Genomic DNA, 18924 nt, shown 5'->3' with positions numbered 1-18924 from the left:
AATCTAATAGCAACATCTAAGCTAAAATTAGTTAATTCAACTTTGAATGCAATTATTTTCCTAGGGTACTCCCACTTCGAATGAGATAAAACCGATCCACAATCCAAACAAATCCAAATGCTTTCCCATTGGAGGAGGCATTTTCATTGGCTTCGACTTAATTGCTCGGCGGCATTAAATGAATGCAATAAACCGGGCGAAAGTGTAGAATAGAGGCGTAGTGAAAAACACAACTGGGCTAGGAATTTGTTCAGCTCTCGACACTCTGGAAATGCAATTGTCAGCTTCGGTCAAAACAAGTCTTTATTCTCGGCCATAACAAATGGGCTTACCGGGTTTCACTTTCGTTGCGAAGCCGAGTTCAGAACGACTGTGAATTTGCTCCATGGCGGCGGCTTTAGTCACTCTTAACTAGCTGTCAAGCCCTCAACTCTTTGTTGTTAACCAGATTGTTTATTAATGCTTAGATACTGGGAGAAAAATAAAAATCTATTGAATCAAAAGATACAAAAACTTATGTACTTATGTATGTACTGTTTATAACCTTATATATATTTTTACACATTAATTATTATAATAAAAAACCTCTATAATTTTTAAATAATATATAGATTTTCGATAAGACTTAGGACCCTTATTGAAAGTTTTATTTTTTCTAGTGTACATCCCCATCTGCTGCATGATAGTTTGTTTTTATTTGCCGCAGTCACGTTCACTGTCAGAGGTGATAAGAGTGATCCGATCCGGTCCCCACCCACACTCTGTAAGTTTTGGGGTTTTCTTAGTGTTGCGGGGTCAATCCAACAACTTGAAGATCTGCTGGGACTGTTTGATAGACCACTGAGGTGGGCGGAAACTCCTGCCTCTTGAAATTCGGCTAAACTTTCGCTTTCCCTTTTTCTGTTTTGATTGGCATAATGAGTCTACGAACTCCGGTGACCCAGTCGAGCTTTTATATGATGTTTGCTGTAAGTATTTCTTTATAACTTTAGAAGTCTAAAGGAATAAATAATTTGAATTAGGTTTAATTGGTCTACAAAACGATTATGGTCTATAATATTTAAACCATGAAAATGATACCTATAGATATTTTAATCTAGATAATTGATTTAAATAAACCCTTATTCTCCCACTTTTTTCGTACATAAAGAGTTGTTTGGTCACCCACCATTTAAGTTAACCAACTAACCCAATAAATAACTAAATAATTTGGTCGATTTGTATTTTTATTATTTGTTTTTTTTTATGTTTTAAGCTGCAACGATGCGATCAGATGGGTCTGGATGGGTTCTTCTAGACCTTGACACTGTGCTGGACCAACTGGAGGTTGGCGTTCATGAAGCACATGCCGGCGTGGTAGGCCTTTGCGCAGGAGTTGCCCTCCTTGGAGTGAGTTTCGGCGCAGTTGGCGATCTTCTGGTGCGTCTCATCCGAGTGATTCACCTCAGCTCCGGCTCCGGCCAGCTGAACATGGATCTTGTGGACATCGAAGCCGTGCTCCGCATCGTAGAAGCCGAACTTCTGGAAGACGCACTCCAGATAGCAGTGGGTCACCGCGTCGTCGGGATACTGCCACTTCGTGTACTTCTCCACGAGCTCCTCGCTGGCGTGGACCTTCTCGGCACAGTAGGAGCGGTAGGTCACCAGGTCGTCGTGGGTCTTCACCACATAGGATTCGTGGTGGTGGTGGTGGTGGCTGTGATCGTGTTCGGCTAGGGCCAAGGTGAGACCCAAAAGGAGAACTACGAGGACCTTCATGGCGATGTCTTTTTTACTCTGTCACAACTGCAACTGCATTTTGTGCCTAGCTCAGCAACTGTATTTATAGCCGAAGCCTGATTCTGGGCAATCGAGAATTAACCTGCTATTGAACCGATTTGCGGGTGATTGACTGGCTCAACGATTACCCTTATCAAAGGGCAAAGGTCGCCAGGCAACGACAGATAGCTGCAGGTGCCAGATTCCAGATGCTCGGTTCCGAATGCCCCGTTGTCAACAAGTCTGATTCATGGCTTATCACAAAAATGACGTGATTTTCGGCAAATTCCAAATGTATTAAACTTTTCAAATTGATTTCTTTGCCTTAGCACTGGCGCCACCTGTCTGTAGGCGGCGAAAACATTTCGTTTAGGTTGATAGCTATCAGCTTTAGACAGTGAAAACTGATATTCGGCTCTACTTGTCAACAGATGGCGCCAGTGTATCGTAAGGCAAGTTGCTTTCAATTTTATTTCTGTTGGCAACTTAACTTATTTACCCCCAGCCCCAAATTAACATGTTTGCCATGCAAAATCCTTAAATAATTTTAATATTTCTAAAAAGGTTTCCTGTAAATCCAATCTTAACAAGTTATGAGTGCTAAAATACACGTATTATAGATCTTAAAGTTAGATTGTACTCGTTGTTTCTGGTATGACTAACTTTTTTTATTTGTAAGGTATAATATATTTTTTTTATTTTCAGTGATATGATACTTATAGTTGTTATAATAATTATACAAAATGTCCAATCTTAATTTTATGCTAAAACAGACTTATTGCTTTTTTAATATTGTTGCCTTTCCTTTTGGGTCATGAAATCCTTGACCCAATGGCCAAGCTGGCCGGAAGTGGCGCACCTGTAGGCCTGAAGAGCCCAGTCATCCAATTGCGATACCTTCCGCTCCTTCCGGTTGCAGTAATCCACCACCAGCATCAGTTCCTCCATTTGGTTGTGTCCAGCGAAGATCTTTGCTATCCGCTTGGCATTGTAGCCACTTTCATCTGTCCAAAGTCCCAGTCTTTTGACCAAACACCTCAGGGTGGCTGCATCTTCTTGACTTTCTTGGCGACAGATTTCCAGATCCTGGTACACTTGTTCCGACGTTGGTAATTTCCAAATCGAAACTGCTTCCGCTTTTGAAGCTATTATAATGAGCAGACAGCTCCAGCAGATAATCTTCAGACTTAAATGAGTCATTGCGTATTCGACAGTTTAAAGTTTGTAAATGGAGCCTGCTCTGATAAACACAGCTCTTTTATAGAACAATCCGTCGGAGAAAACCTGTTCTAGAAGCGACATTGGCATTAACCTAGAATTCATGGAAAATGGGTCTGCCGGCCGGTGTAATTATTGTCAACGCGGGATCATCTGTTGCTGACGTAATCAGAGTCTTCAAAAAACACTAAATAAAATGTTCCACTCTATACATCTGTACTGGGAGGCAAACTCAAGTTCATATTGGGCAATTAAGATCAAGAGTCACGTTTCATATTTAATGCGTTTAATGACAGGTGTTTTTCCTATTGTTTTCAGTGGAGGGTATACAACAATGAGAGACAAAAGAAATTTACAAGTCAATAATAGTATATTTAAATCTTTGTATTGAAAAACTAATCATAACTAAAATCATTTTCTTGCTTTATTTAAGGAATATTAAAATACTTAAGTAATCGATAAGAAAAAACTTTGGCTCAAGAAAGTTTTTTACTATAGCAGTTGTACAAAAAAAGACTATCATCAATAACTTAGAGACTTGTTGACTCAAGGAATTTTGGATATAGATGTGAAATGCTTATAAAACTAAAAATATCCATAAGATGGCGAACATTAATTTATAATAACTTATATACATGATGCAAGAGAGAACCTTTTAATTCCCCAAGTTCTCAATCCACAATGCAATCGGTTAAACTGCAACTGCAATTATAAGTGCGCGGCTGACTGCACCGGGCGACAATTTCCCAGAACCCGCCCACTCTCCACCCGATTGAAGGACGATTGCTAAACATTCCAATCACACGTGAATTCCTTTTTATGGACGTGTGTTTTTTCCACCTTTCCTTTGACTGCGCCACTGGGCTTTGTTTCAAGTGGTGGGAAATCGGGAATCGGAAATCGAAGGGCCTTCGACTTTCTCCGCCGACTGTGACTACTTCATTAAACAACTCGCAGTGGCGTTTTCACGCTGCACTAACCTTTCCGCACCACTCAACCCGTGCCCATGTCAGCCGCATTTGACAAAGCTAATTTCGCACCGAAAGCCAGACCCCTCTGGGAACCCAATCCCCCGGTCCCAGTACCGCCCATATTCCATATTCCATATTCCGCATCCCAGACCTCAGCCAGCCAAACGCCAAACAAACACTTGACACGACCTATTCAATTATTTCTCAATTAAATGTCGTGTAAAGAAGTCGTCATCGAGTCGGATTCCTCATTGAACGTAGGAAAAACCATCAACCAGCTAACGGAGAGAAACTTAAATATTGCCTATCAATTATATAACTTTTACTGGGGAAAAATTAGTAATAAAAATAGTAATTTAATTTTATTTTGCTCTTTAGACTTTATTAAATGACATTTTCTATTCCAACTTTCTTAAAAATGTAACCAATTTAAGCCCTTAAAAAATATTTAAATTATCTTTGATTTAAGAATATCTAAAACCCTATAATTATTATCATTTAATAATTTTTATACCTTTTTTGCCTTACTTTTAATATGTTTTTCCAAGTGCACCCATAAACACTTGGCACATTTGCCTGATCCACAAAAGGGGGCGTGGCATTGCACGAGTGTCGACATAGTCAAAGGTAAGGTAAATTCAATTTGGTTTTTCATTTCCATTTAGCTTTGCTGGTGCCGAGATTGCGTTAGTTTGCCGGGCAGAATTAAGTACTTAGTTTCAAAGAGTTTCCAAGAATCAAAAAAGAGTGAATTCAAATAAATGGATGTGGTAAAACTGAATACCTTTGAATTTCCGGTGATTGTTTTCTGGATTGAAAAGGATTGTTAGGAAGGTATAAATACTAGAATGATATAAGAAATATTTAAAGCTGATTTGACTGTGAACTAAACTAAAATTGAATACTTCAAATTTAATTTTATAAACTGACAATGTAATGAACAATAATGAAATAAACTAATATTTTTTCTATTTTCATTTTGATAAAAAGATATATTTAAATAACAATTATAAAATTTCAATAATTTTAAGCTTTTTGAAACAAGTTTAGCTTCAAAGCTTCTATTAATAGGTTGCATGTTCCGCCCTTTACGTTTTTCCCTTATCCTTTATTTTAACATACTTCAGTATCCATTCAAATGAGGTCCACTGACCATAAAAACACTCAACGTTCTACATTGCAAAATGCTTTTCGGGTTTAATGGTCTGCGACTTGTTTCTTTTGACTGTGCATTGTTTCTCCGCCGGGGTGCCCTTACTACTCCACATTTCCCACTTCAGGACTGCCCCGATCTCAACTGTTTCCATTGAATGCAGCCACCTGACCACCACCCACATATCGCCGGGGAAATGGTCAGTCACCCATTCAGGCTGCTCTAATTGCAACTTTGAAACTCAATTGGGTAGACACAAGGCCACAAGGGGGCGGCCACTTCTCGGCCATAAGCCACCAATTAAATATAAATGTTTGCGCTTTTCTGAACTGCGTCCTTTTCTGGTTTTTTTTGTTGAACATGTAGTATGTTTTTGCAGTTAACAATTTGCACATGGCCAGCTGAAGGTCAGTTGAGTTCCATGGCTCGCCTGATGAAAGGCGCTTCACAGGACACGTGCTTTTTGTTTAAGTCAGGCCTTTTCCTTTTTTATATCCCCTCCAAGGACCTGCTAACGATGGGGTTTTCTTTCTCACTCAAGGCCTGCATTTTAGTGCCGACTTGCATCTGGAGTCGGAGAAATGCGACAGTAAAAACTTTTGGCTCTGGGGAAAATGGAGGAGGTATGGTCCTCGGGTAGGCGACACATTGAGCCAAAAGTTTTCCCAGCTCGCTCGAAAGTTTTCCGCCCACAAAGTTCTGCGCAAAGCGGACGAGAAAAATGCTAGAAAATTGGAATACTTTCAAAAGTTTCAAACTGAATGCAAAGGCATCTTTCAGTTCGCTGAGAAGTAGGGGGCAGCGGGGTGTTTGGCAATTTTTCCAACTTAATTAATAATTAATTAGTGAATCTTCTGAAAGCCAAACAAGTGGCTGATGACTGGCGCAAAAAAGAAAATTTTTATATAAAATAAATTCATGTTAAAACCTCGCATAAAAGGCCATGGCAATGCAGAGTGGCGAGTGGGAGGGAGTGCACTGAAAGAAAATTGTCAAAAAGAATCAAGGGATAAACGATAAATATGTCTTGTAAAGAAGACATTTTGAAACAAAAAAGATGGAAAATATTTTTAAATTTTATTGTGTGACTAAAATTTCACTTTAAATATTTAAATTTGATAATAAGGTAAATCAAATGAAGATTATAAACTGAATTTTTTAATTTTAATTAATGTTTTAGTTTAAGAAACTGCTAATAGGAATCTTCAAATACTCCTTTACTAAGTTATTTAATCATGATAACTATAACTATAAATGTAAGTTTCATAGAATTAGTAAGTCTTTTTAAATTGGTAATTAAAAGTGAAGTCAAATGAAGAGTACCAACATTTTAAAAGGGGTACATTTTAAACGTATTTAATTACTTTTGAACAACCATTTTTTTTAGTTTTGGGTAGGACTTTTCCGGCAGTGTGTCGGGTAAGCTGGACACGGACTGAGCTGGAGGTCAGCGCGTGCGGTGGCCTTTGTTGGCCGCACTCCGCGCATTAGCGGCTAAATTACTGGCCAGTCCGCTGAGTGTGCTCGTCCACTGGTCGAGATGGGCCGGGATGTAGGATGGAGTATGGAGGACGGGGGCAATGTGGTAATTGGAATTAATTCAGCATTAAGCTGCATTTTCTTTGGCCAACTCTCCGTGATCGTGGGCGGGGACATGACCACCAGCGGCAGTCGTGGACGCTCTCCATTATGAAGTACCAACATTTTGTATAATTTTTTTCTATTCCTTGTCCCGTTTTAATTCAATCGCCTGGGTTGTTAATTAATTGCGCTTAGTTGCCGCAAATGGCAGTTGGCAAATAACCCGGTCCTGGTCCTGGTTCTGATCCTGGGTGGGCGTGGCCGGTAGTTAGCGGCCAGTATTTTCAGCTTAGAGTCATTAGCGGGCGAGCAATTAGCAGAACTTGGCAGCGAAATGCAATTCCGGGAATATCTTTCCAAGAATGCAGCCCTTTTTCCGAGAACTTCACATTTTATCTCGTCTCTAGCATTTTTAATTACTTTTAATCAAAAATATTATTTGCAAATAAAGAGCTCCTTCTAAACATATAATTAATTACTATTAATATAAAGTAATATTTTCTGTATATTTTCTGTATAAGTAGATGTTATGTAAAGCTCCCTTAAAATCTTGAAACAGTTAAAGGAAAATCAATACCAAACAATCTTGGAGAAGAGTTATTCCAGCATAAAAGTCCAATTATTTCCTAATCACATATCAATTATACACCCGCATAATTGACTTTTGAATGCCTGCATTTCAAATCAAAGGCAACAATTGCAGTCAGAAGCAAACACACTTATGTGGTTGCAATATACATACATTTGTTCAAAGACCTACGTGGCGTATGCGCAATGTGAATGGCAAATCGGAGACAAGTGGCGGTGCTTTTGGAAAGGGCGAGTGAGATAGCTACAATTTGTCTGCAACTTATTGATATTTTCCACACTGAGAGGGTAAGCAATAGCATTTCATTTCCAAATTCAAAAGATAATAATAACATATAATAAGAATGATCAAAATTTCTTTTTTTAACACCATTTTCTCCCAACCAAACCAATATTTAATAACATTTTAATTGTTAATAAATCAACTGGAAAGTAGCTATATTTTAATTTTATTTCTCACTCCCCCACTGTCTGCCTTCTTGTAACAGTTTGATCTGTTTTGCTTGTACGCAATGCCACGCCCCCTTCCGCCAGTAATAATCGCCAGCCCTTTTTGCACTGATTAACCCAAGTGTGAGTGTAAAATCCTTTTGTTTTTCAACTGACAATCGCCAGTTTTCCTCCTGCCTGCAGAGTGTGTCTTCCATTGTCCCAGATATATTGTAGATAGTCATTGTGCTATTTTCCGCTTGATTACGGCCAAAGGATTGTTGGCACACACGTACTCACACCCACCGAAAACCACCACACCACCATCACCACCCACAATTTGGCATTGTTCCCTGGCATTTGACCGCGGGTTTGGCACTCGCAGATCCACAATGCTATTAATCCCACCGCCTGCTCCACATCGGCACCTTGGCAACCATTAAGTGGATACGCTTAATATCCATTGTTGAATAGCGTTGATGTAAGCACGCCACCCCAAACCCCCAACCTTTGACCTCCGTGCGTACTGTGTAATTTTATTCATAAACTGAACTAGAACACATTGCAGGCTTTGGCTAAGTCCGGGATTTTGTGTGGTGTTCGAGATAGTGAGGATGGGTGCACTGGTAAAAAATTATAGAAGATAAAATACATCAAACTATATTCTAAACTATATAACAAACTAAAGTTTAAAATTCTTTAAGTAAGAAATATAACTAAGAGCATGAAAATATTCCGTTAATGATTTATAGATAAAATATTATATTTTCCTACAACTGACGGACTGATTTGTATTATAGGTTCCAGAAGGGGTTAGGATCTAAAGGATCTAACAGTACTAATTTAGTAATCAATTACCTGATATTAATTCAAGCCTAATTTTATTTATTTTTTTGGCTTAGTGCATTGGGGAATGAGTGGATGTTTTGTTTCCCGGGCCTTATTTGCTGCTGGCAGTTGGCAAGGCACCAAAAAACTCGCAGCAGGCGGCTGGCTGGTTTGGCTTTTGTGTCAATGAATACAATAACCAAATTAAATAACCAAGGTGATGCAGCCGGGCCCATAAATCTGCTGCCTGCAGGCAGGACGATACCTTTTTGAAGGGGTTAAAGTACGGAGCAGGAGCTGCAATTAGCGTACTCAACAACAACTAATAGATACTTATCTGCGGATCATAACTCAACAATGGCCTGGGAAAAAAATCGTATCTATTCTCTGGAGTCCATCGTTTTGATATCCAATTTGTTTATTTGCGTTTATCCCGGCAGAAAATCAAAATAAACGCTGCGGGGACATTTCCACACATGTTCGCATGTCCCTGTTCAAATGGCAAACAAATAATGATATCAACTGGCGGGGTCTCAAGTGCAACCTTCCCACACAAAGCCGGAGAAAAGGAGATCCCTGTGTATCCTTTAGATACATTTCTCCATGCAGTGGAACCTTTTTTCCACTCGACTGAATCGCCTGCGAAATGAAAAACCACTCGAGTTCCTCCTGCTAGTTCTTCTCCCCCGCTCATATTTTTATTTGCTTGTTTACCTTGCTGATTTCTTTTACAATAAAAATATGGGAAAACTGCCAGGTTTTTGAGCAAATTGCGAGCAATTTAACTGCAATTAAATTGCAATTTTACCACACACACAGCGTCTGCGGCCGAGATTCCTCACAAAGGCGTCAGTTTTCCTCGCCAGTTTTTCCTGAAGAGCCGGCCTCCATTGTGCCACCTTTGTGTGGCCATGGCTAAAAGGAAATAACACTGGAAACCTTTTGCATTTGCAGATTTTACAATTATTTTCGCACTAAAAAGCGAAAGAGGCGCCACGCCCCCTTCCCCCTGCCCCTTTTGCCCGCCTCTTGACTTTCCTGTTATTTCAGATTTCTTTGTGCGCGGCGCATAAACAAAATGGCCGCCTTCTTATCTGGCCCATTGTGCAGCGCCTCTCCCTCTCACTCCCTCCCATGGCGAGCTCTGTGCAGCGGCGCGTGCTTTATAAATTGTATTTAAAAGATATAGCAAAAGCCAAACAATCGCTTTGAGCGAATGCCACAAATAATTGCTGGCCTTGCTCCGCCGCGGGCTTTTGTCTCGATTCTCGGGGGCAGAAAGGATCCCGGGGTCCCGAGAGGTCCTGCGGAAACGGCAGCGGCAGCTGCCACTTGAGCTAGGTGCTCTAATCGCGGTTTAACCAATACGCAAAGTTTTCCACATCAAGACATCTTAAAACTGAGCTGTAACCATTAAGTGTTCGAGAATCATATTTTTAAACACTTTCATGGTAGATTTATCGTATTTCCAATGGATCAGTATTACCGCCAAAACTGACCTTCTAGATTCCATAACTTCAGTTATTGGATGCCGATTTAGACGTGGGATACCTCTATGAGTTTGTAGTAAAATTCTCTAATAATCTACATTAAAGTTGTTCTTTTAATCAAGAGTCAAAATTTTAACCCATTTTCATGTTCAGTTTTTCCGTATTTCCAATGGATATCACTATCAGGCCCCAAAACGGACCTTCTAGATTCCATAACTTCAGTTATTTTATGCCGATTTAGACGTGGGATACCTCTATGAGTTTGTAGTGAAACTCTCTAAAGATCTACATTAAAGTTGCTTTCTTTGTCGATAGTGAAAATGTTAACCCATTTTCATGTTCAGATTTTCCGTATTTCAAATGGCTTTCAGTATCAGGCCCCTAAACTGACCTTCTAGATTCCATAACTTCAGTTATTGGATGCCGATTTTGACGTGGGATACCTCTAAGATTTTGTGTGGAGATTCTCTAATATTCTACATTAAAAGTTTTCTTTTAAACGGAGGTAAAATTTTTACCCCATTTTCATGTTTGGTTTTTCCGTATTTCCAATGGCTTTTAGTATCAGGCCCCAAAACGGACCTTCTAGATTCCATAACTTCAGTTATTGGATCTCGATTTACAAGGTAGACCCCTCTAAAGGTTCGTGTTTGAATTCTCTAATGATCTACATTAAAAGTTATGTTTTAAGCGAGGGTCTACATATTAGTCCATTTTTATGTACGGTTTTTCCGCTTTTCCGGCTTTTGGAAACGGAACCCATATACTGCACTTCTAGATTGCATAACTTGAGATATCGAACCCCCATTTTGATGTGGGATAGCTCTTTGAGTTTGTGGTTGAATTATCTAATATCCATTTTTCAAGTGATTTCTTATTTGCTTCATTAAATATTGTTTTAATATATGGGTTCATCTTACTTTAATTACTTGACATCCAAGGGACCATATACGTGCTCGAACTGCCTAATCTCTTCTAGATACGTAGTTATTATGCATAAATATTGAATATAAATATTAATTAACGAGCAGGGAAGCCAGCACTTCAGCTGAAGTCAATGCCAAGAAGAAGGCAAGTGAAAAAGTTTGCCTTGCTCTGCTGCCATGTGTTGAATATTTAATTTTATTTAATTAAATTCACTCTGAAAATAACTTTGCAAGCGGCAACAGAGCAAGTGCCAGCCAAGCGACGTAATGAGATAAATTTGCATAAAAATGTCTTGACTTGTCGCGTTTCCTTGCACATCCTTGTAGCCGAAAGGAAAGATATTTGCCAGTTGGCATCGTGATGGTTTTCCGGTTTTTCCTGCGATCCTGCCGGGAAAGGAAAGGTGAAGGGCGCTAATCCTTTACACGCCGAAATGCTGGCATATGCCAACACCAGAGAATCAACTGCCAAATTAAATTTTAAATAACTCTCCAGCGGAGGGGATAACAACATTTTCAAATGTTTAAAAAATTCGCTACTTATTGAGAGTGGAAAGATGAGCACGTGCCGCACATAAAGACCGGCGATGTCCCATTGTCCTCGCAGGATGCTGCATCTAATCCTGATTCCGTCAGCTTAATGTCACCAAAACATATTTCACTTTCACAAATCGAAAACAAATTCAACCCGCTGCTAGATACAAAAAATGTATGTGTTTGTGTGTAGGCACACATTTTCTATTTTCCTTTTTTTTGATAAATTGTTATCCTTTGAAAGGCTCAAGTGTGCGTCAAGTCATTGTTGTTGTTGCGGTCGGTGGTCAGTTTGGCTCGTTATTTCGTTGGTCCTGCCATTTATCTGAAGTAGCATGTATCTGATGCATGAATTATGCGTTTTGGCTGTTTTTGATCATTTTTTGCGACCGAACCATAATTTTTACCCCAAAAATGGAATGCTAAAAATGAGAAACGTTTACTGGTGTACAGTGGGCAATTAATCAAAATATTGGTATAGTCTTAAAGATGTTAAAAGACACTTAAACTTAAAAAAGGGATTCATCTAAATTTATTTCTTATTTACTTTTTTAGGAATATATAAATTGGTACCAAACATAAATTTGAACACACGCCCAATCTTTGATCTAAAACTTAAAACATAAAATTATCATTATTTATTATTGATTTTCCGATTCTCATTCGCCCATCTCCCGTTGAATAACTTTAAAGAGCCCTCGGATTTCCCAATGACCATCTGCAAGCGAAATGGCAACCACTGTGCAAGAGTTCTGGTGAGGTCGCACCCCTTTTCCGGATCGCCGGTCGGCCGTCTCTAATAAACTTAACAATAACCGCTTTTTATCACCCCTCCCCGAGCGATTGCCATAAATAATTCTAATAATAAATTAAATGCATCCGCAACTGCTTTGGGCTGCGATTCGGGTCAGTGATGAGTGAGTGAGTTGGCGATTTGCACCCCCATTTGTCTTGCCATCCTCAGACAGACAGTTATCCTTGGCCATCGGGCACGAGCACACAATGCCCAATCCACCGCAAACCCATCCTCGGTCCTTAAACCTTTTCAAACGTTTTTCCAGCTCGTATTTTGAGGGAAAGTCAGTTGAGCGTGGCGGGCAAATTGAATTAAATGATTGTGTTGCCAGTCGAGATACATTCTTGATTTTTAATTACCAATTGGCAGGCAGACACCTGGCCACAGATTGGGTACCTGGGAAATGGAACTGGGGAGCCCTGCCTCTCTCTCAATCAAATGTGTGTAATGAACTTATTTACACACTTTCCGTGACGAAATTTGATGGGCGCTTGCGGTTGAGCTGAGTTGGCAAATGAAATTCGGGAATGTCACCCACAGACGACGATGCCGAGCATCCCAACATCCGAACATCCGGGCATCCATCCACCACCAGAAATATGCCAGACACCCACAAACACCCCACCAATCATTGTTGGCTTTTGCCTTTTGACACGAACACCCACACTGGGGATAAGAAATTAATAATATTATTGGCAATAAAATGGCAACTAAGAAATTAGATATAATATGAATTAACATTTGATAATTAAAACCAAGATGCAAACTAAACCTTAAATTTGGATACCTTTAATATATGATACAACATTATGTGTTAGACTGATAATCCCTAAGTAAATCTGTATAAATCTTATACAGATAAAGCTGTATGAAAATAATATAATCATTTTTGTTTATACTTAACTTATTTATAAGTGAGCTTACTGAACAAGTTATACTATAAAAAGGAAACAAGTACATGAACATCTACGCAAAAATTTAACCATTACTGAAGTCTTAGGTTTTATTTAAAAGAGCTTTACAATTCGGAAATATACACTTGGTTTTAAAAATATTTAAGAAATTGATTTTTTTTAATTTAAAAAACAAACCTTAAAATTATTTTTTATTTGAAACCCAAAGATTTTGCAGTGCATCTAGCCCAGAATCGAGTGGCATCCACCTCTCCTCCCGGCCTAAATATAACAAAGTGTTTTTGCGCCCGTGGCATCGCGTCCCACAAAAGGGGCGTTCTATTTGGCCGGGAAAATGTCTGAGGAGGATGGGGAAAAGTCGTGGGAGCGGGTCGACGTTTATTGGCAATAATTATGGCGGGCTGCCGTCGACGTCTGACCGACAACACCGGCAGATCAAACACCCAGTTAAGTTACCAGTTGCCAACCCCTCGTGCGACCCCAATTCCGAGCAGCTCCATTCCACAGGGCGGGCAGACAATGTCAAAGTGTGATTTTTCGCTTGAAATACTTTTGCACAAATGCCTTGTCTCCCCACTGAATTCGAACTTGGAAATATGTTTTACTGGCATTTTGAATTATGCTCGAGTGCTATTGTATTGAGGAAAACAGGCGATGGGGGCGGTGGAAAATGCGGCTGGTGGCGTATCATTGGAAATTGAAATTTATCTTATATTTATTGAATATAGATTGTGACAGTGCTGAAATGTGAAGGATAAAACGGGGGAGAAGGGACTCTTTGGGCGTTAAACACAATGAATTAATGGGGAATTTACCTCCAAGTTATCTCATTATGAAAATAAAGTAATATTCCTAAAGATAATTGATGGTTGTACAATATATTGGAATAATTACTTTTCGAGATGTTTGGTGTACAACTCACAAGGGGTATTTCTCTCTATATAAATATGTGCACAATTATTCAGAAAAGAATTCAATTAAAATTCAAGCTAAACTGTTTAACGTATTTAAAGTAAGGGTCTTATTCGCCTTAATTTCGTTTCTCATTTAGCTACATAAAACGTCTTTCCATCTGCCTGAATTTCAAGTCACATCTGAAGTGGACGCGACTCGAGCACAAAAACGATTTTAATGTATATTATATGCAGCATTTAAGGATTAAATTTCCTGGAATTGAGTGTACTTCCCGGAGCTTCCTCAGCTTCTCCGACTTCAACTGCCAGCCCCCGCTAACCCAGGCCGTTAATTCTGCACTGAAATTAAACTGGTATAAATTCAGAAAGGAATTCCTGCAATTAGAAAGCCAAGTATCGCGATTTTAATTTCATAAGAAATACTACTGATCTTAAAATATATGTTTTCTGGTATCATTATCCAAACAAATGTGGTGTTTTTATAATTGTAGAATTTTTTGTTTACAATGCATTCCCAGGAACTTACATTTTATTTGAAACCAATTTGAACTTATGCTTAAAGTAAATGTAAAAAAAGTAAGTAAAATTTGTAAAATACGATTTAATTTCGTATATATTTGATATGACGTATAGGGTGTTTTTTCCTCAGTGATGTTTAACTTGGGATCGGCGGCCATAATGCGAGGGCTGCGCCTGCGTTCCGGGGCGATTCGGCGATTCAAGTTTCGAGGAGCCAGCACAATGGAGGACCGGCGCGAATCACTTGAACGTATAAACTTGGGTATTGTACATGTATACTTTACACATAACTTCGTTTTGTTGGCATTATGTGCGCATTTCAATAATCGGAATCACAATGAACACGCGAGTGCCCACAAAGAACTGCGCTAAATGTATGTATTTATTGTGTGGTATGTGAGATCGATCCTTTGTTCGCCCCTTTGTGCAATGTGTTAAAAAGTTGTAAGCATTGTTCATTATTCGATACCAATAGCGATAGCGATACCAAGCCGAAACGAGCCGAAACCGATGCCAATTGCAATTGGGGTCTTGAGTTTTCTGCGCAGGCGCGGCATCTTAAATTTCCCCTCGTTTTGGTCGCATCCTGCACCCAATCGCTTAGATTTCCAGAGAATCTATCTCTTGGGGATTTTTATGAAATTGTAATTCAATTAAATTCGGAGTACTTCCTACTCTCCGGCCTTTGTGCCTCTAATTGTGGTGGTAATTGATATTTGTAGGGCTGACGGGGCAATTCAATTAAGTGCTTCGACAAAAGATTAATTGTGCGTGTGGGCGAGGCCATACGAGGAATTGTTCCTTTATTTACTAAATGTGTTCTATATAAGTATTATATATAATGGGAACCAGCTGCAACAGAATGACAAGGCAAAGGCAGCTAGCATTCACGTTGCTCATACGCCTGGGATGCCAACACGAGCCAGGATATAAATTGTACTATGTCACACGCATGACGTCAAATCGAAATGCCTGATAATGCCAAGAAGTTAATGCCGCACATGGCGAATTATGTTTTGACATTGCCGAGAACCGAGAACTGAGCAGCGGGCGATAAAAGACAAAATAACTTTGTTAACGAGGCCCTTAAGCACATGCACACGCCTGTTCCCGTTCCCAAAAACAAATGCTTGTCACTCGACTTTACCCCTTATAAGAAGTCCCCCTTATGGAGATTCGAGAATGGAGCGTGGAGTACGTGGAGATGGAGATGCCAGCGGAAAAATGCCAAACGACTTTGACTGGAATGGAGGTGGGGCCCTCGGTGGCACATTATCCTTTTCAGAAATGCTAATGTTATAGCAGCTACCAGCAAGCAGTTATAACCGAAAAAAGATAAATATGCAAATGTGTTTTTTCCTTGTCTTGCCGCTTTTCCATTCTGCCATTTGGCATAGTTGCGGTCGCTATATGAAGAGTCGTTAATGTCCTTGATATCCTTTTTTATTTCTTAATTCGAGGGACTTTGTGAATGTGTGTCTGATAAATGTTAGGCCATACATTTATTTGAAAAGACACATGCATTTTTTGATTATAGTCTTGTAAGTTATTATTAGTTCAAGTCATAAAAGTGTTAAACTTCAATATTAATCATTATTACTTTTACAAGTATATCTTGTTCTCAAATATAGAAATTATATTTATTTTAATTATGTTTTAAGTGCATTTCAAAGTCTTCACTTGATTTAATCAAACAATTCTCACTCAGACGGCATTGAATTTCAATACGAAATATTTTTCTGTACCCAACCGTTCTTTTTTTTTTGGGTTTCTTCTCCGCATTTTTTCGCTTTTTTGCTACAGCAATTTATACACTAAGCAAAATTTGAATAAAAATCTGCGTAAATTGCAGACATGTGCCCATTTGCAGGGCAAGAGTTGAAGACAAAGGATAAAGGATGCAGGGGCTGCTGGGAGTGCATTCTTTGTACTCGAAGTAAATCGGTTACGCTTTGGGAGGCGATAACCATTAGCAGGGGGCTTTCGGTTAACTGCGCGTGTCATTACAAATTATTAACAATTCCAGACCGAAAAATGCCAAACAAAAGCTCGAAAGTCAAGTCGATTGAGGCAACTTGCCGAAGAATTTTCCACCGGGGTGTTGGGCTCTGGCAGAACAAGAAGTTCGCATGATTTAAATGCCATTTTAATTGAGTTTCAGCCAGGCAGGATCGAAATCGGGTACATATATAGCCCATTTTCACCCCCCGTTGGTGTGCAATGCCAACAAGCCGTTTGGACGGCATTCAAATGAAATTTGCCACCAGCTGGGAGAGTTGGAAGCTGGATATCCTGGGTATCCTGCCACTGGTAGAGAAACATGTCGCATGCCGCTCACAGGACGAAGTAACATCGCAAACTATGTACGAGTGTGCTCCCACACATAAGGACGAAATTTTAGTTGTTTAATGGTTAAATAATATGTTTAAGCTCACGGGAGATATTCGATCTTAATCTTTCGGATGGAGCTTCAAGGTCAACAAATAATAGAAACAAAGTGTTTTATAAAATATTTTTCGTAAATAGTAATTGCAAAATCCTAATCCTATCTTAACAAATTTTTCTAACCCTGTTAAGATACAAAATTAAAAATCTGATTTCGATATTATTGTGTATTGTTAATATAGAAATATTCAAGTGGATTCACTTGCGTTTAGCTTAATTATAATCAACTTGGATTTAAAGTACCATATATAAATCTATTGCATAATCAGTAAAAAGAAAAGGGACTTTATAACATAGCTATTTCAAAAAGAAAGTAATGATGTAATTAAAATGAATTCAATAGATATTGTAAGCTGAAATTACGAGCACAACTGTGGATATATAAAGCCCTCCCTATATGAGTAAATAGGAGTGTGTGTATTTTGGGCCAAGGGGGCGTTGTGATGCCCAGTGGTCAGGATACTGCGGACTTTCATTTCAGCGCCATTGCTGTTCGCAATTATGAAACTATGCTGAAAGTGCCCCTCGCACGTGTATTGGTGAGCGTTTCCGGCTGCCATTGTATGGAATATCTTCGAAACTTTTCCCATTGGCTGCCTGCCATTGGTTTCTGGGCACCGAGTCCTTTGTGCTTGCGGCAAACTCGAAATCAATATCAGTTGTATCCTTCGGCAGCAACAAAAGAAGCTGAAGCTGCTGATTGACAGAAACAAACCGCACAAACACAAGAGAACAATTATATATATACATATATATATGAACACCGAGAACTTGGAACACAATCGCAGAACAACCCTTCAACACTCAACTACATTTTGATTAAAATTTTATTTGTAGCTGCGCTTCCAAATACAATACATTTATTTCCTTTGAGCTCACGCACACACAGAGGGAAACAGAAAACTACTCGAACAACAAAGCGCACAAAAGCGAATCCTTTTCAGTTTTATTTGATTATTTTTATTTTTTGTGTTGCTCCTGCTGCTTGTCAACATTCCAAAGGGGTTGGCTGCCAGGACTCGCAGTCCGGAGTCCAGAGTCCTTGGCTGTCCTGCTGCCATTCGTCTGTGAAATAAAATGTATAACTTCCATTATTATTTTTTATTTAGTCCGCTGGCCGTTTGTCGCCTCACTGACGCCCCCATCCTCCCTTTTTCCCTTTTCCCTGACACAGTAAAAAATAGGATACTATTAAAAAAGGGAATTTAACTGTTTTAGTAATTTAGTTTCTTAAATTTCCAATATTATATGATTCGAAAGGTAATATCCTTATCTGAGGAATTTATAAAAAGAGGTATGAAACTATTAATGAAATATTTATATTTTTTAAACTATATATTCCTCGACTTAACATTTAATAAATTTTGTTTATCATCCTTTATATATTTTCTTCTTTAAAAAATATTATGTATATATTATATATATTTTAAAATAAGAAAGGGTTATTCTAAAAATATCCCGCTTTTTGCGGTGCATTCCTTTTTTTCTACACCCTTTCGAATTTGTAAATTGTTTGGCTTTTCCTTTGACTATTTTCACTGGCTGACACGCTGACGCATTATTTAAATATTATTTTAAATAGTGCTTTTTGCACTTTTTGCATGCGTGTGTGTCAGCTGTCTGTAGTTGTATTGTTTCGTCCTTTTCGCTTTTGGGCTGCTCCTTTGTTCCAGGACTCGCTTTTTGGAGTAGCTCTTGAGTTACGTTGCCATTTTCGTGCTCCGTGCTCTCCGGTTGGTCCTGGCTCTTTATTATTTGAGCATTTATTTTGCATATCGTACTTGGTTTGTTTTTTATCCGGCTTTTGTGGCTCAAGTGCAGGGATATAGTGGAGAGAATTGCTTTTTAGTGTCGGGCATT

At 39.0% G+C, this 18924-nt stretch overlaps 2 protein-coding genes across 2 annotated transcripts; both read right to left on the bottom strand.

Moving 5' to 3' along the window:
• Positions 1–1208: 1208 nt before the first annotated feature.
• Positions 1209–1804, bottom strand: LOC119553111 (general odorant-binding protein 99b). The gene has a single exon (XM_037863291.1). The coding sequence runs from the start codon at positions 1756–1758 to the stop codon at positions 1294–1296; it is 465 nt and encodes a 154-aa protein (XP_037719219.1). The 5' UTR covers positions 1759–1804; the 3' UTR covers positions 1209–1293.
• Positions 1805–2544: 740 nt separating this feature from the next.
• On the bottom strand, positions 2545–2962 carry LOC119553411. Its single transcript, XM_037863791.1, has one exon. The coding sequence runs from the start codon at positions 2956–2958 to the stop codon at positions 2545–2547; it is 414 nt and encodes a 137-aa protein (XP_037719719.1). The 5' UTR covers positions 2959–2962.
• Between the last annotated feature and the right edge of the window lie 15962 nt (positions 2963–18924).

The sequence above is a fragment of the Drosophila subpulchrella genome, chromosome 3R, assembly GCF_014743375.2.
Source record: "Drosophila subpulchrella strain 33 F10 #4 breed RU33 chromosome 3R, RU_Dsub_v1.1 Primary Assembly, whole genome shotgun sequence".
Lineage (NCBI taxonomy): Eukaryota > Metazoa > Arthropoda > Insecta > Diptera > Drosophilidae > Drosophila > Drosophila subpulchrella.
Note: the sequence above shows the minus strand (reverse complement) of the source record. Positions and strands in the feature narration are given on the sequence as shown.